The 25,567-nt window shown below is 38.3% G+C and overlaps 3 protein-coding genes across 6 annotated transcripts in view; 1 reads left to right on the plus strand and 2 right to left on the minus strand.

The window, feature by feature from the left end:
• Positions 1-9,500, minus strand: LOC110068563 (uncharacterized). 3 transcript variants are annotated; one of them, XM_089276225.1, is made up of 9 exons: positions 9,273-9,499; positions 8,978-9,162; positions 7,105-7,227; positions 5,684-6,013; positions 5,063-5,115; positions 4,152-4,282; positions 2,791-2,831; positions 2,309-2,443; positions 1-2,009 (listed from the first exon to the last, which is right to left on the minus strand). In XM_089276225.1, exons 2-9 carry the CDS (start codon positions 9,063-9,065, stop codon positions 1,420-1,422), a joined length of 1,491 nt encoding a protein of 496 aa, XP_089132351.1. In that variant the 5' UTR covers positions 9,066-9,162; positions 9,273-9,499; the 3' UTR covers positions 1-1,419. The 3 variants fall into 3 exon arrangements, with proteins under 3 accessions (XP_089132351.1, XP_089132350.1, XP_089132352.1); XM_089276224.1 differs by having other exon boundaries at positions 8,978-9,499; XM_089276226.1 differs by lacking the exon at positions 2,309-2,443 and having other exon boundaries at positions 8,978-9,500.
• A 555-nt stretch (positions 9,501-10,055) lies between these two features.
• On the plus strand, positions 10,056-19,348 carry LOC110068391 (uncharacterized). The gene is made up of 8 exons (XM_089275949.1): positions 10,056-11,130; positions 12,745-12,974; positions 14,566-14,710; positions 15,398-15,438; positions 16,419-16,660; positions 16,900-16,937; positions 17,365-17,553; positions 18,239-19,348. Exons 1-8 carry the CDS (start codon positions 10,773-10,775, stop codon positions 18,664-18,666), a joined length of 1,671 nt encoding a protein of 556 aa, XP_089132075.1. The 5' UTR covers positions 10,056-10,772; the 3' UTR covers positions 18,667-19,348.
• LOC110068564 (uncharacterized) overlaps positions 19,345-25,567 on the minus strand; it is a 10,827-nt gene continuing 4,604 nt past the window's right edge. For both annotated transcript variants that reach the window (XM_089275948.1, XM_089275947.1), the window contains exons 3-9: positions 24,794-25,008; positions 24,515-24,644; positions 23,602-23,933; positions 22,231-22,418; positions 21,476-21,510; positions 20,543-20,641; positions 19,345-20,312 (exon numbers count right to left, since the gene is read on the minus strand). In XM_089275948.1, the coding sequence (XP_089132074.1) occupies positions 19,450-20,312; positions 20,543-20,641; positions 21,476-21,510; positions 22,231-22,418; positions 23,602-23,933; positions 24,515-24,644; positions 24,794-25,008 (1,862 nt within the window). In that variant the 3' untranslated portion in view covers positions 19,345-19,449. The remainder of the gene's footprint in view (positions 20,313-20,542; positions 20,642-21,475; positions 21,511-22,230; positions 22,419-23,601; positions 23,934-24,514; positions 24,645-24,793; positions 25,009-25,567) is intronic.

Raw genomic sequence — 25,567 nt, forward strand, 5'->3', positions numbered from 1 at the left:
TTGGCCAGTAAAATATGTTTTATTATTATACGTTTTTTCACGATTTGGAACAAACAAATGTTGTCCCTCACTTCAATCCAATTGCGTCATTTATTGTTCGTCGTATTTCTTTTCAATGTTTCTTTTTATTCCCAAGTAGAAAAATTTCCTGTTTACATTTCAACAACGCTAAAAGAAGAGTATTGGTCAGCAAAAAATGCTTTATTTTTGCACATTTTTTCCACGTTGTTGAACAAACAAACGTCGGCGAACTTTGAAACAGACAAGTATGAGGTTGATATTCGCAGGGTCGGGTTGTTCTAAAGCCGGTTAACGCTAACCCAGGATTAAAAGTTAACCGAAATATTAATTTTTCCTGTATTAAAATGTTTTTCAATGCTTATTTTTCTGTAGCTTGAGATTATACAATCTCAAACTAGAAGAACAAACAATATAAACAGAAAACCGCACCGAAAAGTCAGTAAACTGAAATAAAAATTCTCGCCAATTTTGTATTAGCTAAATCGGGCTTGGAACAACCCGGCCGTGCAAGCCGTTCGCGATTACTTATGGAAAACTTACCCTAAATCAGTTATTTCTACAGGTAACACTTGAATACTTTGAGACAAAAATATCAAATTGTAGTGTCCAGGACATTTTTATACAAGTTTAGCTTCGTTGTTGGAAAGTAAGGAAATTCATCAAATACAGAAATTGCACTAAGTTAGTAATAAATGCAATTATATTATCCCGGAGAGAATTTAAATATATTTAATAAAGACCCCGAACTATGATTGTTTGCAACGATGCCAATTTTTTTCTTCGCGTTATTGTAGTCGCTGTTCTGGTATACATAAAAAACCAAAGAATTTCGAGCTTAAACTATGTAAGGAATTTCAAGTCATTAATTTAGTGTAGGGATGCAAAATTGTCCGGGGACTGGGAATTGTTTACTTCAGTCACAACTGAACGCCACATTGTTTATATAGATTGTGTATTGTAAAGATTGATCGACTGTTACAAGTATAATGTTTTCTAAGATTAACGTTCTTACAGTTCTTGTATATGACAGTTCAAGCGAACTGTCATATACAATTTTATTACAAGTATAGCTCAATATATTTAAGTCAAAAAATTACCTACAGCCTACAGCTAAAATTCTCAAGGAAATTCTACATTCAAAACTCAGCTCTTCATAGAGTGCTAGAAATTCACACGCTAGATTTCCAAGGAAAATAAACCACATCACTGAAATATAGAAAGAGTGGATAAAAACACAAACGTGACGTCATTTCCGGCTCTCGAAGCCTTACCATGAGGTCATTTCCGACCACCAAATTAAGGCTTTTTTTTAAAGCAAAGCAGTATACATTCACTCGCTCCTCTAAGGAAGCAGATAATTTTAATTTAAAAAAGTAACAAAGATAAAACAGAGTGACTTTATTTTCTTGTGAACGCCCTTCGAGGAGTTTCAGTAGTTGTCTTTCTGAGTGGCTGATAGACTGACCGTGTTGGTTTCTGAAGGGGCTGGTAACCACTCAGTTCTGTTACGCCCTCCATGGGCGTGTAACCGTTCGTCGGAGCCGGTTTGCCCTCAAGGGCCTGGTACCCAGCATTAGGGCCCTCCAAGGAGTGGTATAAAGGGCCGTTTGTTTTGGGATCCTCGTGTGGTCTGCTTTTTTCATCTTTTAAAGGTAGGTCAGTTGTGTAACTATAACAATACTCATCGTTGTTGTCTAAGGTATCACTACTGCCGGCAGCGTCTGTGAATCTCTTAAGATGCGCGTCTTCGTAAACAGCTTCCTTTTTCCGCCCTTTTGAAGGCGAACCAATCGCTGCGCGCTCCTCTTTCAACACAGGCTCGTCATAATCGGAATCAGATCGGAAGCGCTCGGACGACTGCTCGTTCTGACCGGACAATGCTCGGTCCATAATCGTGCCCATTCCGTAGGGTCCTTCCAACACCTGATATAAAGGCGTATCAGGCGGTCGAGAAATGGTGTCCGTGACGTCTGAAATTTTACGAGAATCTACCAGAAAATAAACGAGGAAAGATTTAGACTCACTTGCACGACAAGAAAAAAACAAAGTGAGGCACAGCAAATACGACAGTGGATTTGCTAGTCTTTGTATTCTCTCGTGGGTCGAGAGGCAGAAAACCTGAGAACAAATGGCAGTGGGAAAGCTGGAGACAAGAAAACTCCAGTGCCCTCATCTCCAATGCCCTCGCGCTACTTTTTTCCCGCGCTCTTGGCGTTATCGACCATAGCTCATTGCGCCGTTACCCAGTATCAACCGCATGGCTACGAATTATAAAAGCGTTATTTACCTGTGGTAATAACTTGGTTATTACATCCGTTAATTGCAGCCGCCTCCACAGAACCCAGAATGGGATTTCTTGAATCTTTTCTTGGTTGGCGCTCTAACCAAATAATCTCTTCCGAGCGAATAGTATCGCTTGGAGCTGGGAATAGCGAAAGAGAGAGAAACTTAAAAGTCTAAGAGCTAATTGAAACGTAAGATAATGGTGGAACATCCTCTGAGATGTCTGTCCCAAGCTTTCCCATTTCTTTACTATCCTATTCCGTTTTGTTGTGCCATTTCCTCGTTTCGTGTTTTTTTACTCTGGCACGAAGTTATCTCGAAATATCTTTCGTTTTTGACTCATTTTCATCTGCTGGAGTACTCTTCACTAGTATCCCTTATGAGTCCAGCTATTTTTAATTACCTTCCAAGTTAGTTAAATCCAGTCTGCTTATCAAATCGATGTAAATTAAATGCTATGAAAATAGAAATTTAACCAAACCACACCTTGAGGCAGAGTTGGCCATTTTTGTTGATTTAAGCTTCCCCTAGAGTTAAAAATAATGTTATTTAAGTACAAATTAGTAAATCATTCTTTGCTTCCTTGAAATTTTAGATTGTGGAGGGGTACCAAGGGGGAGTGACAGCCAGTTCGCTAAGGTTCCCCTTTACTTCAGACCAAAATAAACGTATATGATTTTCCACACCCCATTTAGACCCAACATTTTAAATACCGTTGTGGTACGCTGTCGGATAATTTATTTCAGCTTTATAGTGCAGCAAGCACTAAGATGAATGGTAAGGCAAACCGTTGTTGTACATGTGAGCCCTAAAATATTGTAAGGTTACCTTTTTTGGTTAGGAAAAAGGAATCCTACATTAACAGGAACTATCTTTTTTGGTACAAGTCTTACATCTATCCTTAAAGGATACACGTAAGATAAAAGAGAAATGAACTTTAGAAAGCTTTAGTGTCTTGGAGTCTCGGTCGGCAACCCAGAACAGCTTCAAAGGCTTCAAGTTGTAAATGCTAAAATGAGTTCTGTACAAGCAGGAAAGCGCACCAAAAACAAGAACACAAACTTTTGGTTTCTGTCCGCGGTTCATAAACACTTGCGTTAAATCTCCTCTCCACGCACCCACTGAGAAACAAACTTGACAGTTTGACTTCAGTTCTTGTATTGAGCGTTTAATTTTTGATAAGAGCTCTAGAGAGGACAAAATGTTCAGACTGCTTGTCAACGTATTCAAAGAGTGTCTTTTGAAATGATTTCTTTTCAGCTCCAGTATTACCTTAGGAATTAGGTGAGTTTGGAGCGAGAAGTAGAAGCAGGCTACACTGTCTGATAAGCGAGGAAGAAGGAAAGAAGTGCCACAATTAGTTAAGAATGCGATTAGACAATGTGGTGCTTGTTTCTGATCAGAAGAGGGAACATTTAGTGGCTGCAGGAAATAAACAAAGTTACGGTCACAGACTTTGCGCAAACTCATAAATACGAGGGCTAAAATGACTAAAATGCTCTTATTAGACAAGACAAGCTCAACATGTTATTCTCTCAAGTGTACTTGTTATACATTTCGGACACCCACCTTAACTGAAGTTTAATTTATGGTACTGGGAAAATGTTTTTCGAATGATCACGTTTATTTGTTTGGTTTGTTTTAATTTGTTTGTTTGTTTGTTTGTTTGTTTGTTTGTTTTTTAAAAGCTACCTGGAACATTATTCTACACATTATATAAAGTACAATTTTCTTTAATCTTATCAGATCAGCTGATCGTATTAAGATAGGGTTCTTTATAGATACAAATTCAGGCATAACCAAAAACAAAAGTTACAAAACAATAATAATTTTAAAAAAAAACTTACGAGCGCTTTCTTCTCCAAAAGCAAAATAACACAACCCCCACGACACAGATAAAAGCAACAACTCCCGCAATTATGGCTGACAACATCAGAACGTTCAGTCTACTTGCCTCTGCCTCACTTGAATCAATATCCTGGAAATTGGACCACAAAAATCACTGTACTGCAGACTACTTATCTCGTACTCATACCTCACTCGGTTTGAAGCTGCTTGCATGGCCGTGGGAGAACTGTGTTCGAGATTAGCAGGTTACAGTGCGGATAGTAGTACGGTTATAAAAGGAAGGCTTAATCTCGGGCGGTGGGAGAGGGGGCGCAACCCTGCAACCTCCCTCTAGATCCGCCCTGAAGAGGATATACTGGGGGTGGGGAATGAGGGTGCCTTGGCGAAGGATAATTTCACACGTGGCCATATGGAATCTTCAAATGGGTGAGAAATGACGCGTTTTTAAAGGGGCTCAGTCATGGTATTTTGAGTTATTCTGGTCACATACAAAATTACCTTTAAATGGTAGGAAACCTGAAAATAACAGTTTAATAAGATAGAAAAACACCAAAGAGATTATGATAAACCATAAAGGAACAAGGATGGCTAAGGATGGAGAAGATTGACACGGATTACAAACGACGAATTTGAAAAACTGAGGCTAAACTTTTCAATATGCGCAAACCGTGACTGAGCTCCTTTAACAGATAGCTATCACCTAAAATCTGCAAATTTTACTGATAGCTGGGAAAGAGGATGAGATTTTATGTGATTATTGTGAATCGCGGAAAATTAAATTGACGACTGATATTCCAGCACCCCCATCAAAGACCCTCTGTTATTATTGCATAAATTCAGTAAGGAAACATTTTCCGATGAAAGTTTCCAGCCTGGATTTAAAGAGAATAATTCTTATTTAATTACGCACCTGTCTAGTTACGTTGTTGGTCCTCTTTGTCGTCTGGGGAATACTAGTTTTTTCTAAAAAAAAACCCAGAAAATTTCAATTCCTTGTCGAAGCTCTCAAAGTTCCGCATTGTTGTTGATTATAATTTAACGCGCGCATTAGAAACATGGCGGAAACTTTTTAGCGACTAACTTCATCAAAGACATAAACAGTAATTACAAATAATCACGAAACATACCTAGCTTTATTGCATTTTCAATTCCAGCGACGATACAATTTGAATGAACATTGACGCATTGACCACGCATACTTTTTTTTCTTAATTCGATCTTTTTGGACTTTGCATGGTAAAGGACAACCAGGAAAAATTTCAGAAAATTGCCATATCAACATAATATCAAAAGGAATTACTTTGAATATCTTGTAGAGATTGGCTGCATTTCACTAGCGCTGGAAAAGAGTCAACCTTTATCATGCGCAAGAAGAAGGCAACCTGCGCCAAGCGCGTGAAAACATAGAAACTATCTCAGGGGTGTTATAAGTCGCGAAAGCCAACACACGTACGATCAGTTATAGCTTAAAGTTCATTAGCTACAGTGAATTATTATAAAACTACTTTTATGGAGTAAATACCAAACATACCTTTTGTTTCAGTCGTCGTTTTTCCTTTTTCAGTAGAAGTTGAGTACAAAACGGTCGCAGCCGTTGTCTGACGGGCGGTCGTAGTTGAATAAAAAATGGTGGCAGCCGTTGTCTGGCACGCAGTCGTTGGCTGGCGCGCAGTCGTTGTCTGGCGCGCAGTCGTCTTTTTTGAAAGTGTCGCAGTTGTTGGCAATGGTACAGGAGGTGACGAACAGCATTTGCACACACACGTTTTTCGGCAGTTCTTTACCAGATCAGCGGCGGTGGCTGGTCTCCAACAGTTTCCAAGTTGCATTTGACAATACTGGTCGTTATAAATGTTGACACACGCTGTGAAGAAGTTACAGTCATAACTTTTTAAAAAGAACTACATCGCTGATTGCGCATCTTGAAGAAGTCCTCTTCGGCTTATAATTCCTCGACTATTCACAGACTCCCTATTTTCAACGCGAGCGAAAGAAAAAGCAAGCGTGAGCGCGAAGAACAAGGGGACGGCGTTCAACGATCGAATAAAAATACGAGAAAATAGCGGGCTGTGAAAAGTCCATATAATTCTTCGTTGGTTTTATTCTACCTTGAAAAAAGCTTAACTAAAGTTGCACTCAGTGCAGGCCGCTGGCCTAAGGGCACTGCCGGACCTTACCCCGTTTCCATGGCATTAAGTGAAAAGGAGCGTGGCTACTCCCCGGCCGTGCAGAACGGAATGCTAATACATCACAGTTTAGCCTCCATGATTTTGGGAAGTTTCCATCACAGATCGCTGGTTCCAATTTTTTTACCAGAGACACTGTAGATCCAAATGTCTTACAACAGACCGCAGTGACTCCAACGAGGGCTAGAACCCAGACCAATCAATCTGCCGCCGTAGTTAGTAGCACGAACTATAAAGCCATTGCTATTTCTGTCAGGTTTTTTCGATTTGAAGAAGACTTATTATATATTGTTAACACTCGATACCGCAACAAAGTGTTGCAGACTGGGCCGTGGGTATAAAACATCAGTGTATAGACTGCAAGTGCGATACACATAAGCATATAGTACAATAGTTCGCAGCTTTGCACAAACCCTCGTGAATGAATCAATTTTTATAGATGGTCGACGAGAACTAAGGCAATGATTTTCCAGGGAACGTTTTGGGGAGAAGCATACACTTAATAGTACGTAGCTTTGCACAAACCCTTTGCGATTGAATCAAATTTTATAGATGGTCGACGAGAACAAAGGCAATGACTTTCCAGGGAACGTTTTGGGGAGCAAAGCAACTAGCCTTTAAGTTTTCGCTGTAGAAAGTACGCATGGTCTCCGTATGTTATGAATCAGAAAGCTTATGGAAGTTAATACTGAAATTAAAGCTACGGTAACAACAACAACAACAACAACAACAACAACAACAACAACAGGTACAAGAGTAACTCACTCACCAGGAACTCCCAAACACACTTGACAGCTTTTAGGACAATTTTGAAGCATCCATAATGGATTTCTTGTACACTCGCCCTTGTTTGCCCAATCACAACATTTATTGTGTTTGTCAACACATGCACCTGAAAAGCAGTACGTGTTGCAATCTCATATAAGCAACGAACTCTACCCTTGCCCTTAAAGGGCCCTAGTCAGCAACACCTATGTTTTTGTTTGCGTGCGAAAGTTTGCCTATTATATTTTATTCACAGTATGTCGATCGAAATGAAGGAAATCACTGTGAAACTACTTAAGATAATGAAATATACTTTCAGGAACACAACTTGCAGTAAAGCATGAGATTTCGCTTCACCATGCAATGTCAGTAATTTCGATGGCACCGAAAATGGCGAAGGTTCACCAAGGTCCTTTAACCTATGAATACCCGAGGGCACTATGAGCGTGGGGCTTATCCGACCGTAACCAGTCGTGATTTATTTGTTTTACCCCCTGCCACACCCATCTTGCAAGCACAGTGAACAAACCAAGCCAGTGAATCTGTTTGAGCAACTTTGATGAAGAAACGATAGCATATGAGAGCTCAAGGAAAGTCCCCAGGGTGGGAGGAAGGCTACAGAAACAACTGAAACGATCGAACCAACAAAACGAAGTGGTCGCATTATAACCCAAATGTCAGTCAACAGCTAGCCAGGCGCAGCGTGGAGGCCTGGGGCTAAGATTTAACCTCGTTTCCAGGGTCCTCTCTCTATGACCCTGGGAACGGGGTGGATTAAGTTATTCCGTCATTCCCTGGGAATATGAACTTTGATTTATTTGATTTTCGGGTGAGGGGAGATCGAGATTAAACGGACATCCTGCACGCGTAAATCCAGTCATTACACTCTGGCATTCAAGCTTCTCTCGCCCAAAAACACATGAATAGTGACTGCGAAAGAGCCCTTATAGTAGAGATGATAATGTCCCTGATATGTTGTTTTAACAATTGCGCGCGGAAAATACGCGGGAATAATTATAGCTGGGAAAACCTTTGATCTCAATGAGTATCTATGCCCGAGGCAAAGCATTTAAAGTGTACAGAAAAAGTAAGAATCTAACTGAAAAGTTGACTGCACCTTTAACAGAAGAAACAATATTTATTAGTTTTGCGCAATAATTTAAGTTTTACTTTTGTGGCTCATTACCAATCATACAGTTCCTCATTAGAAACGTTTTCCGCGAAAGTTCATCCGTTTTAATATGAATTTTACAAGCTTTTAAATAAGAGTTCTAAATCCATTGAAAATAAAACGCATTGGGATAACTTGTACTGTCAAGTCAAGCACAACATTGTACATATTTGATTACAAAAATTGAGCAATCAAATTTGAAAGTAAACAAATAAAGAAAATGAAAGAAATAAAATACCAGCTGTCTTATGGTTGCATGGCAGGCATGTCTTTAAATTAGCTTTCCGGGAAAGCAAAATCTGTTATTATAAAACCAGATCTTATTAGCTAACGACGGGTCCCTGAAGCCGGCTGGGGTTAGCAGAAGTTGGAGAGTGAAACGTAATAGGGTAACGCAATGTCCTTATTGAGAAAGCATTGTGCAAAAATGATGTAATAAAGACATTGCAACACTCCGCAAAAATGCCAAAATCAGATAAATACGACCTTATTGTGGGATACAGTGCGTTATAGCAATTTCGCAGAGAGCACTGCCCGGAACACTGTCATTTAGAAATTACCATCAATGAAAGCTATAATTACTTAGAGATAGGTAAGTCAATACTCTACGAGAACACAAGTGTATGTGAAGGGCCTTGAAAGGCTTTCAATATCTTTAACTTCCCTTTTAAAATAGTAAACATACTCACGCATAAGTGTGTCTAACCTGCAATGAAGAAGTTGTCTGGGCGTAACACTCCAGCAAAAATGAAGATCAATGTAATCGCGTTGATAATCGTCCACTTTAAAATCATTTGGATGGTTGAATGTGATTTTCTGCCACAACTCACAACTGCCTAAGACCACGGCCAGGACTAAGTCGTTTTCTGTCATCGAATGCGGTGCAAAAATCTAAGAGAGTGGGAATCGAACGCCAACTTTAAAACCATTTCCTCACCGTCATACCGCAAAGAATTGAGGCCCAGAAATTACGAAAGATCGGCCAGTCTTTAGATTTGCACCTTTTCCTGTGACGTTGTCTACAAAGAATTATTTCTCTCTTCTTCTCGAGAAGTAAGCTAAGGCATGTTTAAGGCATGCTGATAAACCCGAACTATTCTTGTCATTTTGCCCCTCTAAGCCAGCCGAGAATAAAACAAACAGTTTGCTGAGTTTTGCGATCGAAGGTCTTCATTCATCGATCTCGCGGTAGGAAACTTGAAGATGTTGTTGAGAGACTTTTGCCATGGGTCAGTTTACGTATGTTTCGTTAATAATTATTTTTTCTATTAATAATTATATGTTGAAAATGTAAGCTTTTGATTGCGTGCTATGTAATATGCAGATTTACACCTATCGTTGGTTTGCGCGATAAAAAAGGTTTTTCGCTTGTCAATTTGGTCACGTACAAAAACGTCAAACTCTGGTTGATACGGTCAATAGATTTCTACGAAATTTTTCTGTTTCAAAATTAGAACCGGAGGCTATTTATTAATAAAATTAACAATACGTGGTCCACCTCCGCCCCTTTTGAGTCTTCCTCATTGTTTTGGGAACGTGGCTCCCTTCCCACCCCTCCTTAGTCACAAATAACACAGTATCATGTCTTTGTAGGTTTTCTTTTACATATTTACCTATCTTCCTTGAGATAAACTACCATGGACAAAGCGAAAATGTCCATTATTCGTCGTTCTTTTCACTTTTAGTTTCGCTTTTTGCACGCTGTAGTTGTATAGCCACTATCCCGTCCCACCCCCTGCAGTGGAAGATTCTTGAAATTTTTGCATGAAGCTTTACTTGACGTACCTTCCGGAAAAACAAATCGATTTCTAAAAATGGCGGACGAACATGACCTCGCGCTTGAAACTCTTCTCCTGTTTATTACTTGAGTTTTATGCGTAATACTTGCACAATACGCTGGCCAAAACGTGCTACGGCCTACGAAAGAGAGTTGGATTGAGCTCAAAAAGGTTTAAATCGTTATCAGCTTACTCTTAACGACCAAAAATAGCAAATGAGCCAATACAGTTAGCGTCGCTTCATCGACGAATGAGATTCGAGAACATACAACAACAAGAAGCGATTATTCAGGGCTATCAACAGCTGTGTGAGAAGAGCTTCATACCTGACACGAAAAATAGTTTTATGGTTCAATGTGGCAGCTTTTTCAATTTAATCTCGAAAGGAAACTTTAGAACTGGATTGCGTTATTTTCAACTGAATCGTGCTTGCCAGCTCGTCAGACGTGCGAAACAAAGCGACTTCCGGTGATCAAGGTATAAAACATAGTTGCGGAGCTTAAATTTCCTGAAAGATCGACAGTTGTGTGTTGTGTGGGAAGTATTTCTGCGTTCAAGATCAAGAAGTTACTGATTCTTACGTGAACGTGGCCGGAATTTCAAGTGTATACACCGTTTTAAGGCTTGTTTCGGTAGACTACAACTACACCGATCGAATAAGTTTTTCACAGACGAACAAATTTGAGACGTAAACGTTGCCTTACTAGCAAGACTGACGCGAACATGTGGGATAGATATTATGTTACGATGCGGAACAAAGCTGGAGAGTCTGAGTTTTCGACGGGCAACATGAAGCTGGAAAAAGCGAAGTTTTATATACAAGCTTTTGTTTTACTTTATTTGTTTGTGTATACATCGGCGGAGGCACAGTTAGGATGTTCGGTAACCCGCGCTCGATTTGGAGATCGCTTTGTTTTCTTCAATTACTCAGGAACTTGTAACAGAGGAATAAATCCGTGTAAACAGATCGACGGTGTGTGGAGAAACTCAGCGAGAAACTGTTTATGCCAGTGTGTGAGGTCAAACAGTACTTACAGAGAAGATCTGGGATCTTGTGTCGAAAACGAAGCGAGTCGTGAAGGTAGGAACCCATATATAAAATTGAAATGGTCATAATTGTCAAAGTCAATTTTGTTGCATGGTTGTAACATCAGTAAGTAAGTAAGTCAAGTTCATCACTGATGATGAACCACGTAACGTCTTTTAGCTATGTCAATATAGCCATGATCAACAGACATGATTTATCAACTGTCTCTTTACAAAGTTTGGCAAATCCTCTGTTTAGTAGGACAGTATGCCTGTACATAAATGAACTGACTTGCTTTGTTGCATTCTAGAATTACAAACTAAGGTGATAATTTCTAGCAATCAATATGGGGTGTATGAATCAAAGTGAGTGCTAAATAAGTGCAGGACCTCCCAACCCCATGTGCATTGAACATGAAAATAATACAATACTGTAAACTGCTGCTTATGAGCAAGCCCTTGTACTTATAAGCCCCTCCCCCTTCCCCAGTTATAGCTCATCTACTTGTAAGCAAAATATCACTTCTGACTATAAGCCTGCCCAGACAGAAGCCTTCCTCTAGTTTAAAATGAATTGAAATTGATTTTTTATGATGTTCTTAAGCTCAATTAAAAACCAGTATATCAAAAACATATTTCAATCATATGCGAAAACGTATGTGACTGGCATATCGGCAGATGGCGTCACGGTTCCTGCCTTAACAAACTCTGTTGAATGAATTTGGTTTGATATTTGGAATGATGGCAGCTGTTGGTAGACTTGTTTTGTTGAGCAACAGTGACGAAATTGTGCTTTCTGAAAAGTTCTCAGGAATGTCTCCCAACATGACAAGAAAACAGAAAAAGAGGATATTATGCTGGTCGATTGACAAGCAGTCATCAAATACTTTGTCTTTTTTGTGCAAAACTGATAAATGGCAGCACATATCCAAAGCACCAACTGCTATCTGCTATCTATATATAATTATATATACCAATTCTATGCAATTTTAAGTACTTAAAACTAGCTCAGATTTATTTTGCTTGGTTGCACCCACTATGTAGTGTGCTGATTAAGCCATTATTTTTAGAAACCCAGCACAATGGAACCCTGTTAACATGGTCATCAACGGGCCATGATAATGTGGATATTTTGGCTTCAATTTTCTCGAAAACGAAAAGCAAACTGGCGAAAAAAAACAGCAAGGCATTGTTAAGTAAGTAAATTGAAAGCCACATGCAAAAAATCAGGCACTTTTGACAAAAAAATTTTTTGACCTAAATAGTCACTTAGGAGGGTTTTCCACTAGCATCTTCAATTGAGTGACATCTTAACAGAAGTAACAGATATAATTATCACAGTTGCACTTCTAAGCAACTGTTCCTTTAATTTAAGCATCCAAAATGCAGATGTAATTTTAAAAAAATAATTGAACAAAAAATTGGAAAGATTACAGGATTAAACAAGTTGGGATTTAACAATGGGGTATTTGGCCATATTAACGGGGTAGCCGTATTAACAGGGTTTCATTATAAAAAATTGTATGGGTGTTTCACTGGGATAAAAAAAAGTGGCCGTCATAACAAGGTTATGGTAAGGCAGGGTTTATCTATCCCAGCTTAATGGTTGTTATGTTCAAGAATATTGTTATTACATGTAAATAACAATACTTTACTGTTTTATTTTCAGAGTGTGATTTGTTCTTCCTTAAAGAACAAGATTCACAGCCTCTGAGAGTATTCAACAATTCTAGTTCCATTAAACTGAAAAGTCTACCCAAAGAAGATTGTTTCGTAACAGGAACAGCTTATCTTGTGGCTGATAGCTCTGTTACCTGGCAACAATTTAAAGGCAACAAGCTGCCATTTTTCATTCACCATGAAGACAGGAAGAGGCCCAAACATGCTCACTCCTTGCAAGTATGTTTAGATTTATTTTTTCTCCTGATAAAAATGTGGTTGGGGGAGTGATATGCAATGGACTAGCTTTAGTGTCTTTTTTTTTTTTTTTTCATGTCCACGAGTTTGGTCATGTGGACACGAGGATACGGAGTGAATCTGGTGCATTCCTGTCTGAGACATTCCTGTGTAACCATTCTTTGCATTCCTAATGTATGATTTCCTAAAGGTGGTTCAGGCAACTTGCGGTTTAATCAATTTTGGCTATACGAAAGACAGGTATAAAACCAACGATGAATTGATGGTGTTTGGTGCTATTGATTTTGGAAATGCAAGTTTCAACCATGTTGCACAGATTCAAGGCACTTTTAATTGTTTATTTATCTTTTTTTACAGTGACTGGGATGTACAGTAGACCTTGGAGACTTAAGCATTAGTAGCTATTTGTAATACACTGTTTTAAGCATTTTATTTTTTTAGTGTCGAGCCCTTGGTTCACGTAACCCACTTGCGTTTTGATCAAATTTGACAACAAATAACAGGCTTAAAATGTTGAAGTGACAGGTTTCAGTCACACAGAAAAACCTAAAGATGACAATAAGTGGATTGAAAACTAACCTCCAAAGCACATTTTCTGCAAATAAGCAAACAGGTATAACTCAAAACAACTAATTGTTAGGTCTATGATCAATATCTCACTGTATATACATGTATACCACCAATGGGTCAGATCCGTGCATGAGACCTGATTGAATTGCATTTAGTAATGTTCCTTACTGGTAGATTTTATTTTTAGCACAAGAGTAGCCTGTACACGTATAGCACATCGGGATGTACACAGGCTAGCATGAAAGCATAATCTAAACTTTGGAGCAATACACAAATTATCTGGAACTTATTCTCGCTGACTGATTTTCAATTCCTCTGATATCAGTAATATCATTTCAATCCATAAAATAAAGCAACAAACAACAGATTTAAGCTCAAAATTGGCTGAAATACAGAGTGGCATAAACGTTCCTGAAATGGAAGAAATCGAGCTCCAAACTGTGTGACAATCTTTTTCAGGAAACCCTTCAGGGTTGTAAATACTGAAGTCCCAAAGAAATATATGCAACCCTAACATAAGAAAAATGTAGGGATCACAATGAGCCAATTAAAAACTATAATGCACTCTTTCAAGCAAGCAAACAGGTATAAATCACAAAAGTTAATTGTCAATAAGGTTTGAATTGGGCCAGATCAAGGCAGATCAAATTTTATTCATAAAATTATAGTGCAAAGTGAAAAATAGTGTATCCTGTTCACTTGATCTAGCGTTATGCTTGCATTACACTTGTTTGGTTTGGCAGTGAATTTCTTCCCACAAGTGACACAAAGCAGTTTAGATCTTTGATTTGCTTTAAAATCTGTGGGGAAATGTAAAACATTGAGCCAATAAGCACAAGTAGTGAGCAGTAAGGCCATGAGCTGTGAGTAGAACTGTTGAAGACTTTGGTTAGAGACTAGCAATCTTGGGGGATTAGCAATAAGCAATTACAAGAATTTTAACTGTCGTTTATTAATTGAATAACAGTCATGTCCTTTATGACTTTTTTGATTGTCCTTTTAGTGGAGAGGGAAGCCAGTGGCTGAGTTATTTGGAAAAGTTGTCAAAGTCGATGTTCAGTGTCAGAGAACCAGAGGACGAGGAAGTGACACACTCAAAAAGCTGTGTATTATGTTCAAAGTGAAAGGAAGTTCCACCAACTTGCCTTGTACGTAACACTTTCTTACAAGTACTCTGACTTTACAGTGTTTGACAAAGTAGTTAAGTACTAGTCATACAAAGTAACTCTTTAAAGTGAAAACTCCCTTTGGTTAGGGGGTTTTAATATTTCAATAGTATTTAATATTTCCACTCCATTATTTGAAATAAGTGTTCCTATTCTAATAAGTTCTTCCCTTATGCACCAAAATTAGAGAGATCTATAACCAATTTGTAAATTGACCTTTTTAGCTTGGGCAGTTTGTTGCCCTATTTCAGACTGTGTTCATGATGGTACTCTTGAGAATTGCTGCTTTCAAATTTTCAAATAGTTGTGTGCACTATTGAGAATTATTCTCTATTGTCTGTGATGGGAAAACAAACTTCTCAAGCTAAAAGGTCCAAGTATTTGTTGTTAATTTGGGGCTTTCCAGTGATGGCAAGAAAAAAATATTGACATAAAATTTAATTACACACTGGGTGCAAACTTAAAAATAGCTTGCCTAGTTTCCACTCACAAAATAGACTGGACTGGTGCTGTTATGTTAAAAATGTGCAGTCTAACATATCCGTGCTGTTTGGATTAAACAAACATTTCGTTTGCAAGCTATGTTGTAAAAAAATTCCCAAAATAATTATTTTGTAATGGCATTGAATAAATTTAATTGCAGTTATTTTTGTTTTTGTTGTTATCAAGGTCCTGTCGCAACAACAGCAGCACCATCAACTACAGTAATGGTATGTAATAAAGAATACAGTGGAAGGCAGAAGGAAACGTTTAACAGTAAATGATTTAATAATATGGCATTTAACTGTTTTAAAAATTGTTCCCAGACAGTTACATGTGCTATCAGTAGTTGTCAAATGAGACACTGCCAGAAAACAAACCTGGTGTAACCAAATGATGGTGTCAACAATTTACAAAGCAGCTGAAGGGGCAGGGGGGAGGTGTCTTGGGTGCCTATTGATAAAAAAAGGTGACTGGGTTTTTTTTCCTCAAGGCAAGAAGTATGGATCTCTGTTTGAAAACGTCACATTTGCATATATCTGGACACTCTTGTCCCTGATTACAGTCTCAAAGGGTGTCAATGCAGAGACCTACATGTACAGTGTGGTTGATCCAGAGGTGAATAATTTAAGGGAGGGGTGGCACCCTTTTTTTACTCTAAGGGAGAGGGGAAGGTAAGGTGCAGGACAATAGTGAGGCAGTCCTTACCTGTTCCAGTAAGGAGGAAGGGGGTTGCACAATTGACCTTAAATTTTTCAGGCATACACAGGGATGTGCTTTAGAGGTGTCTGGGTGCCACATGCAACTAACGTTGGCCTTTGGGTAACTGGAAAAACTTACTTTTTTCATATATTAAACTTTAATGTAGTGCTGGGCACCCAGGATTTTATGGTCAGGAGCCTTTGGGCTCCACTTAGTTTTTCTTAGACCACAGCCTTGATACATGTACAAAAGACACAGGTAGGGGCAGTCTCCCGCCTTAGATCTGCCATAAGTGCTTCTCGTTTTGCTCTACGCGAGACAGATATGAGACGGAGACGGAGACGAGACGGAGTGAGGGGTGGGGGAATGCAAAGCAAAGGAAACTAAGCTATGTGCCTTCATGTATATTATCTTGAGTATGATCAATGTGTGTATTAAGGGCATTTGCATGCATGCACTCTTTAATAATCTAAAAATGGTTATTGATGTCTTACTTTAATTTATACAGACAACAGTTCCAAGAACAACACATGTAATTACTGCAGTTATACCTGATGTCATCACGGTACCAACAGAACCCAGCACAACTCCAGACCCTTCAATCATTGACAAGGGGAAAAAAGAGTCCCACGATGTTGGCAAGAATACCAAGCTCCCCATCTGGCTTATTGCAGTTGTCGCAGGAGGTGCAGTTATTGCCACCCTTTGTGTTACTATCATTATCTGGCTATGTTGGAGAATGAAGCGAAGGTGAGACTGATTTAGAGTGTATTTGATGATTTTTTTTTATTATTTTCTGAACAGTGGTTCGAATTTTTGGAAAAAATAATTTTTCAGTGAGGAATTAAGAATGTAACAGAATTTTACAACCATTTTACTTTAGAGTGCTTCTATTCAGAAATCCAGTTCATTTAATATTCCAGTCTATTGTATTGGAGTTTGGGTAGTGATATTGACAATACTTGATTTTGATTTCACATTTTCTTCAGGAGTCACAAGAGACGAAAAAAGAGCCGATTAAAGCTAGGTAAGAATCACATTCACAGATTAGTAAAATCTTGAATTATTGTCTGTAATTGTCAGTAGCCTTCAGGGTCAAGTATGGACATTTAACTTAAGGATAAACCAAAATAATAGCTACAGTACTTAAGTAACAGGAAAGTGCTGATGTAGGGATTTCTTGCCTGCTATGGGTTATACCTGCCAACTTTTTCTGAATCACAGGCATCCTGTTTTTATCCTTGGATTTATTAAGGAATGTTGATCATAATAATGTAAAGACATCTGGAAATTCCAAGAACATTCAGATTTCTGAAGGCATCTCAAAGCTTTTTGGGTTCCAGTCCCAGGATGTGTTTTATCAAACATAATGGGTCACAAACCAATTTTTGTTTTTCTTTCCCACCCTCTCTGCCATAAAGTGATTTGTTCTCTTCCTTTAATATCACAATCAGATAATTCACTGTATAACCCAGAAGATGACACAGCTATTGCGTTTGCCCCATGGGGTGGTGGAGCAGAGACCAATGAGCCAGGTTATGCCAGAGTTGGAAGTCCATCAGGACCCAAAGGGTATGCTCACTTGAAACCTACACCAGAGAGATGCAGGTCTGAGTACATGAAGCTTCTAAAGCCATCTGAAGGTATGGTTACTAACTGCACTTGGGGGAGGGGGAGGGGATGAACTTGACATATATGTACATGAGTGTATTTTACTATGATATGTGATTCTTTTACATACAAAAAGGGGAGGGGAGGCCATTTATTAAAAGTTGGTCTGCCTTTGCCTTCAATTTATTTAATTGAGAAGCATTCTCAATATTCTCAAAGGCATTTATTTAATAATTCATCAGGTTCATGACTGTGATGGTGTTCAGATATGATTGTGATCTTGATTGGCAGAGATATTAACTTAACAATACAGTAAACTTCCAAAAGTAACAACCCCCAAAAGAGTACCCCCCCCCCCCCTGAAACACTCTGGCCAAGTGCCTCATGGTAGTTACATTCATTTCCTAGTATTTCAGGTGTAGTTAGTTTTCAATTTGGTTCCTCTCTTGGTTCCAGTTCTCAAACTGAAACATTTTGGGGGTATGCTTCATTGATTCTGCAACCCCAAGGTACCAGCCACTCCTCCCACCCCAACACACAAAATCCTGGATCCGCCCCTGCCACAATGTTAGACCACATTTCCAAACACCTCGAAGTTCGTCCAACATACTCTGCCACATGTATTCTCAACTCTCTTGTTGGTGTTTCGAAATGTGGTCAAACGTGGTTGTTTGTGTTTGATATTTTTATAATGCAATTTTTTTTTATTAATTTCAGACCACTCAGGATATTTATTGCCCCTGGCAGAACTAACAACTGCCACTGACAGTCCACCAGAGTCAAATATATATAGCGAGGCCTCAAGTCCTAAACCACCCCAAAACAAAGCTAAGAGTAAAGACTATGATTATGCAAAACCTGAGGGCATCATTGTACTGACAGGAAGCCGTTCAAGTTTAGACAATCTTGATTCACATAAAGACACTGATGTGGAGCCTGAGGGAGGTTATGCTGAAACAAGAGACTTTGAAGCTAATAGCCCTCCCTCTCCACTGTATGCAGTTGTTGAGGGGCCCAACTCGCCTAAGTCACCAGGAGTTACCTCTGAGGGAACGCCATCAGAAAATGAACCTAATGATCTCTCAGGAGATTATATTGAAGTGCTCCCAGACACAGAAAATGAGAACAAGGATGCTGAAATGTGACACAATGTCCTTAATTTTAGAATCTAGCATAAAACATTGGTGTAGTGGCTGTGGCATCTTTGTCACCAACATCAACCAGCATGCCCATTGTGATTTTTCAGGGAGTTTTCATGAAGGCAATTCATGTAGGAAAACCAATCACGTTCACTCATGTGCTTGATGCCAGTCACTGCAAACAGGACTCATATCTGTGATTAAGATCACAGTGACACCATTCTTACTTCTTGGTAGTCTTATCTGATCGGCAAGAAATAACTTTAGATCAACATCTGGGCATTGTGATTTTCGCTATTCATTTGTAAAAAGTATGAACTATAAGAGGAAATTACTTTTTTGTCTTTGTGTTTTCCCCAGTATGGCCATTTTTACATACAAAGCCACAAAAAGTCCAATAAAACCCTTAAATTTACACTTAGACTGATAAAGATCTAATTTCTCAACAAAGGTTACAAGAATTACAGATTTGATCAGCAGGGGAACTGTCTTTTTGTAGGATCAAATTCTCTCAACTACAGTTATAAAATTATTAACATAGGAAAATGTACGAGTCAGTGTGGAGAATTCTTGTAAGCTCATGGGTTCCAAACTTGTGTCTGTACTGATGTTTGAAATTAATTTTAATTTAGATAGAATGGATTTATGGTTTGAAATTAATATATAATAAATTATTTGTAAAGATTGATCTCAGCTTAATTTATTTAATAACACACAGTCATGTAGAATGATTAACCAGAGCACACCTCATAAACTACTCTGTTTTGCAAGTTGCATGATATAATTATTTTATGCTCTCCTTTTACTCAGGGGCTCATATAGATCACACCTATCAGGCTTCCTAAGGGCCTCATATACTGACTCCCTTGGAGGTGGCCCAGACCTGCATACTATGCCATATGCTACATCAGGCTCAAGACTTGGGTCGTATGCTTGATTGTCATAAGAAGCTAGAGAAAAGGGCAAATTAGAAGGAGTATAATCCATGCCACTCTCGTTTGCTCCAATTGAATCTGGTTCCTTGAGAACATTATACGAGGCCACATTACTTGAGCCATAAGAACCCTCTGTTTCAGTGGGGTTGTCTTCAGCATCAGAGCTCTCCAGCACATTATAAAGAGGTTCCTGTGGGTCTTGGTTAGATTCAGGCCCTTTAGGTACATTGATGTACAAAGGCTCAGGCTGCATGTCACTAGTATTACCATCAGGACCTTCAAGGACATTATAAAGAGGGTCTGATGTGTACCCATGACTATCATTCCCTGGGGCCCTACAATCTCTCTCTGAATCCGACCCAACAAGTACAACATAAAGAGGGTCTTGTGTGTCTCTGTGATTATCACTCTCTGATGCCCCATAACCTTTCTCTGGATCTGACTCGAGCACATTATAAAGTGGCTGAGGCATGTTCCCTAGCTCTGCATCCATTTGTCTACGGCTATTAACATAGACCGGTTCTTCTAGTACTTTGGTTCTTTTTTTTGTCTGTCCTGTTCCACCAGGTTGTGGTTTGAAGTTTGGTTCTTCTATGGAATTCTGTCCTTTCTTCAAACTCTGGTAAACAGGAGTCTCGGGTATTTTTTTGTTCAGGCTTTGATAAACAGTGTGATTATCTTCCAAGCTACCATGTAATACCACTTCAAGTTTTTGTCCTGCAGGGGAAGCAAGAAAGAAAGGCTTTAGTAGACCAGCAGTCCCTGCAAACCCACATAAGACCAAATAATGGTTAAAATAGTTTTGTCCCATCTCAGAATATTCAGGTAGTTATTTTTCTGTAATAATTTAATCCATGACAGATGCTACTAGTTTCTGAGTGGGAGATCACCCCTTTTCTCTAAAATCACCATTAGTTTGTTGGGTTATTCCTCACTTCTAAGCATACCATTTTCAATACTGAGGCCTTGGTATGTTGGTTCACTGTCTTGTTCATTGATTGTCACAACATGTTTTGCTCTTGGTCCTCCCATTTGAATATCATTGTCTGAAAGAAAAATTGTCTTTATTATAAATTAAAAATTATTTTTTATTAATGGCTCTACAGTATTTTCTGTATTTCAAGCCCATTCCCTCTATCTGGATGTGATGGACTAGCATCCCAACTAGGGTGGAGTAACAATACTCCTAGTCACTTCATGCGGCAGAAACTGGGATAAGCTCCGGCCTGATGACCCACTTGGCTTGTATACAGACTTTACCTTTACCTACCTCTATCAAGCCCCAGCCATTTCTAATATCCTGTTTTTCAGGAATTATACAAGCCCCTCCTCCTATTCATTAGACCCCACCCTGGTTTGAATGTGACAGTCACAGCAGCAGATCATGCGCACTGAAGGCATCTGCAGTCGAGTGTTGATCGATACCCTTGATTGATGCCCTTGATCAACACTTGATCAATACTCGATTGACACTCCATCAGCATCTCAGTTGACACTCACTCACTTGAACACTCAATCAACATCTCAGTCAACGGTCAGCCGAGAGTCTCATCGAAGCATACGAGTCGATTGACATTTGGCTGACTAACAACCAACTGTTGATCAAGTGTCATTTGAGTGTCGAACGCAGATGCCACATGATCCATGGCAGTCTGAGCCCTTCCCAGGTCCAGTTAACAAAATAACATTCAAGAACACTTTTCTGCAAAAAAAGTGATGGCAAGTTTCACTGGAAATAATTATTTATTTTTATTAATAAGCAGCTCATCTTATCAACACTCCTTTCCTTTCCAATAAGCCCTAGCTCTCCCAATCCAGTCTCCAACCCTTTACAAAAAGCTTTGAATGGTCAAACTCAATAATAACAATAATTAATTTACCTTCCAGTTTGGTCGTCTTTTTGTGCTTATTTGTCCTGTGGAAATAAAGTAACTAAAATTATTTCAAAAGATTGTACAAGGATATAAACAAAATACAAAAATTGTTAGAAATAGTTTTTTGATGAATTAGGATGTTTTATCACTGACAACATTTTTGCATGTTTCAGGGAGCATATCACCAGAGGAGTATATTTATTGTTATTTTACTTATAATTAAAATCAATAACTTATATTACAATTATAACATTTTCAGCAGCTTTTATAATAATAATAATTAGAAGAAGAAGAGGAAGAGGAAGAGGAAGAGGAAGAAGAAGTAAATAAATACTCTATTTATACTGGAAGGAACCATTAGTGTTAAAAAACACTGGTCTTACAGGATGTCCAGTAATCACTAAATATTGTTTGTTGGAAAAAGGTTACATATTTAATCCTCAGGTACTCATTTCCAACTGTCAGCTAATGCAATCTGATTGGAAGTCTGTGAATTAATCCCTGTCTCTAGATCTCAAACTGGAATTATTGGCATAAGGCTGATATTTGTGGTCCTGACCCAAGGGATTACAGGCTCTCGGGAACAAATATGACTAGCTCAGCACATTGATAACAGTCATTTCACTTGGCATCTCTCGATTCACTGTTAGTTTTCAAATAAGGGAAGCATTGTGGTATAGGATGTGAGTTTCACAGAACTCGCCAGATCCACTCAGTACACAATGGGTTGCTTTGGAAAACTTGTTTCACATAGTACATACCTTGACTTTCTCCGCTTGCAATATACAATGATCATGATGATACAAATCCCTAGAACAACAGCACCACCTCCAGCAACGCCAATAATTATTTTAACTCCTTTATCATCACCACTTCTTTGTGCATTTTTGTTTTCTAAGCCATCATTAACAGCAGCAGAATTAGATGGTGCTGTGGTGGTTGAAGAGGGCTGTACATTGGAAAAAATGATTGTAGTTAATGATTGATGTAATGTTGCTCATTTGGCAATCAATGTGCATGATTTTTAAAACGGGGTAAAAGCTTGCAAGTGATCTAAAGAACTGAGAAGTTTCCCAAATTTTCGAACTGTATCTCTGGTTCTTCTTCGGGTAAATAATAAATTTGAATTTCACAATTATCACTGCTATACATGTACAATTCAGCTCCCAAGAGACTTTAGCAGTAGCACATATGCCCTCAGAATTGAACTCCATTTAAGTTTAGATTGTTATAACGTAACGTTGTTTCATTACATTAACGTGATTGTTAGCAAGTTTGGCATAGTTCAGTTGTTACATTTAGTACATGTTAAGTTTATTTTTTACTTTTAATGGTCGAGGTATATAGTACAAATTAATGCTGAATAGTGCACTGTGTCAGGAAAAAACTCCATTCCTGCATCCGAAGGAAAGATCTTTTGAAATTCTGAGTGAGGGGATTTTCTAATTAACTTAGACAACAGATTTCAAAGGAAAACACTTTCAAAGGTAAACTGAAATGTCATGGGTTGCAATTCCTTTGAAGGGGGAGGGGGGGTGCATTCATACTAAAAGTCTTCCATGGAAAGGTATATGGCTATTTCATGGAACAACACAGTGATAAAAGTTACGGTGTAAAAACAGGGCTTTCTAAATGTGCATGCAGATTGACCTGTGTGCAGAGCCCTCATAAGATAGAAGAGGAAATTGAAGTGTTCAAAATCAATAGCAACAGTGTTATTTGCTCTTTGACTCAGGGTTTTTAAGCCATTAATTTGGTGCATGAACAGTTTACAATTTCGTCAGGACAGGCAATTGAGAGTGAAATCTAAGGGGTTTCATTAATGTTTTCAGCAGGGTGGCAACTGATTTTCACAGGTGGTCAAAACTAGTTGAACTGAACTTCTTTATGAGAAAAACTTTCCGCGAGATGGTCAAGCCAGGTAGGCATGCAAAATCTTCCTCACAGCTGGTCAATTGGTGCCTGATCCTTATTGAAATCCCTGAAAAAATAAATATGTCCCAGACAAATGAACTGTACTTTTCTGAGCCCTACTTCGTAAGTACCAAAGAATTTATGAGCACTAATTTTCATTCAGCTTCAATAACCACAGTGTAGCATAAAATTAATATAATTTCTCATTATAATTATACCTTTGTTGGTTTTAAGCTGACAACAGTTTCTTCGGTTGTTGTGCTCAGTACGGATGGTTCCCGATGCACAGTTCTTGAGGTTGCAAAAGTAGGAAGAAGAGTGGTGGATGCAAATTTGGTTTGATGAGGTAGAGGTGAGGGAAATGATGATGATGGATTGAGTGATATTGATGGTGTTTTTTTGGATGGTTGCAGCGAAGACACAGATGGTGAAGATGATGGTAGCAGTACCACAGATGCCAATTCAGGAGCTGTTGAAGAAACTGCTGACAATGACGCAAAAACTGGGGTCTGATAAACCTCTCCGCTTGACGTCAATGAATGAAGATTATCTGAAACACCAGCAAAAATGCAATTATTTTTATAATTTTGAGCAACATAAGACTAGTGTAAAACAAATGGGCCAATTATGAATCGGCTGGTGGTTATTTAACAGGTTCAACCAGGGTTTAATGAAAGTCATGGTTTAAATTGAGATTCAGCCTTAATTATCTTGAGCTGCAACGTCATAAACTTATAAAGAACAGCACAATACTGGTATATGCATTCAGAACCTTGATCTGAGCTGGTATTATGTAAATTACTCCTATTTCTCACCCCTAAAATATTTTAAAAAATCGAGCATATTATTTTACAAGTTATGTGATAATACTTGCATGTAAAATAAGTATGTCATTGGGTTTACAATCAATTGGTGACAAGTAAATTAGGAAATAATTTCTTGTGCATTTTGTCAAAATTCTTATAATTATTAGGAAATCATTCACATATTCATACAAGTGAAGTTACAGTATTTCTTAATTTCACCAGTATACCATTTGAATTACCTTTTAATGCCATAGGTCAGTAATTTGTCACCCATGATATCATATAAAAAAATGCCACCTTAGGTCCTTGTAACAAATATACTCACATGTGATTTGTCCTGAAGACTTAAACACCAGACAACCTGTTTTGGTCAGTGACCTGGATGCTGAATAATCACAAGAAATTTTAACTTGAATAATTCTTCCTGAAAGTTGCTTATCCTTGTTAGGTCTCCACTACAAAACACAAAATTCAAGCACAATGAACATCATTGAATTAATATTTTATTTTAATACCACTTTAAATCAAAAGAACAACTGTAGCAGTTAGGCTTACACCACTTAAATTAAGAATTCAATGACTGATTTAATTTATTTTAAATTACCTTAAAAACTACTCGACTTCCTTCTATTTGTACTGTGAAGATATCGCTGTGTATGTCCACCCATTTGTTTTTTACTAGGAAGTTGTAGTATGCAGCACTTCGTGGTACCACATGACAGCTCTGGTAATGTTCTGAATTGCCATGTTCCTCCTTACCTCCACTTTCAAGGTTGAGGGACCTCAGAAAAAAGGGCCACTCAAAGAAACCAGAGCAACCTGGAAAAATTTCAACAATTCCAATCCAATCCAACTCTTTAAACCTTTTTGCAAAAACTAATAATAAACAGTGGTCTAGCTAGAAAGCAGACTAGAAACTCACTGCCTGTCATGCTGCACTAATTTCACAGTAAATCATATAAAGTAAAAAGGGAGTTTAAAAAACCACACAACAGCAATAGCAACAGGAACGTCGTTAAGCAAAGGTTTAATAAGCAGTACAATGGCCTTGCATGGGTGTCATAATTCTTTTTACATTTCTTTGCTGTCCTCTGAACAACAATTTGAAATGCCCAAATTTTGTGTTGTCTAGAGAACATGAACCATGATCATGGCTTTTTTTACATTAAATTTTTTCCTATTTCATTTTTAACACTGAGTTCCATATTCAGTTTCAAGATAGTTTAGACAAAGGGAAAAAAAATAAACAAAATAACTTGGGAGTATTGGGAGGTTGGTACGTAAAAAATAAATTCATTTTTTAATCAAAATTGTCCTTGGCATCACCGTCATGGTTACTTAAACCCCCCAGTGAAGAACCAAGGAATTTTCCTGCAGG

This window comes from Orbicella faveolata, unplaced genomic scaffold, assembly GCF_042242905.1.
Source record: "Orbicella faveolata isolate gen_17 unplaced genomic scaffold, um_ofav_v1 contig_4, whole genome shotgun sequence".
NCBI classification, from domain to species: domain Eukaryota; kingdom Metazoa; phylum Cnidaria; class Anthozoa; order Scleractinia; family Merulinidae; genus Orbicella; species Orbicella faveolata.

What these genes read in the sequence shown, in the direction of transcription:
- LOC110068563 (XM_089276225.1), bottom strand. Translation starts at nt 9,065, where the DNA reads ATGATTTTAAAGTGGACGATTATCAACGCGATTACATTGATCTTCATT. An exon ending in AGTGTGTTTGGGAGTTCCTG is followed by an intron (nt 6,014 to 7,104) that starts GTGAGTGAGTTA and finishes ACTTCTTCACAG; the next exon opens with CGTGTGTCAACATTTATAAC. An exon ending in TTTTGGAGAAGAAAGCGCTC is followed by an intron (nt 2,832 to 4,151) that starts GTAAGTTTTTTT and finishes TTTTAACTCTAG; the next exon opens with GGGAAGCTTAAATCAACAAA.
- LOC110068391 (XM_089275949.1), top strand. Translation starts at nt 10,773, where the DNA reads ATGTGGGATAGATATTATGTTACGATGCGGAACAAAGCTGGAGAGTCT. An exon ending in AAGTTCCACCAACTTGCCTT is followed by an intron (nt 14,711 to 15,397) that starts GTACGTAACACT and finishes GTTGTTATCAAG; the next exon opens with GTCCTGTCGCAACAACAGCA. An exon ending in CACCATCAACTACAGTAATG is followed by an intron (nt 15,439 to 16,418) that starts GTATGTAATAAA and finishes TAATTTATACAG; the next exon opens with ACAACAGTTCCAAGAACAAC.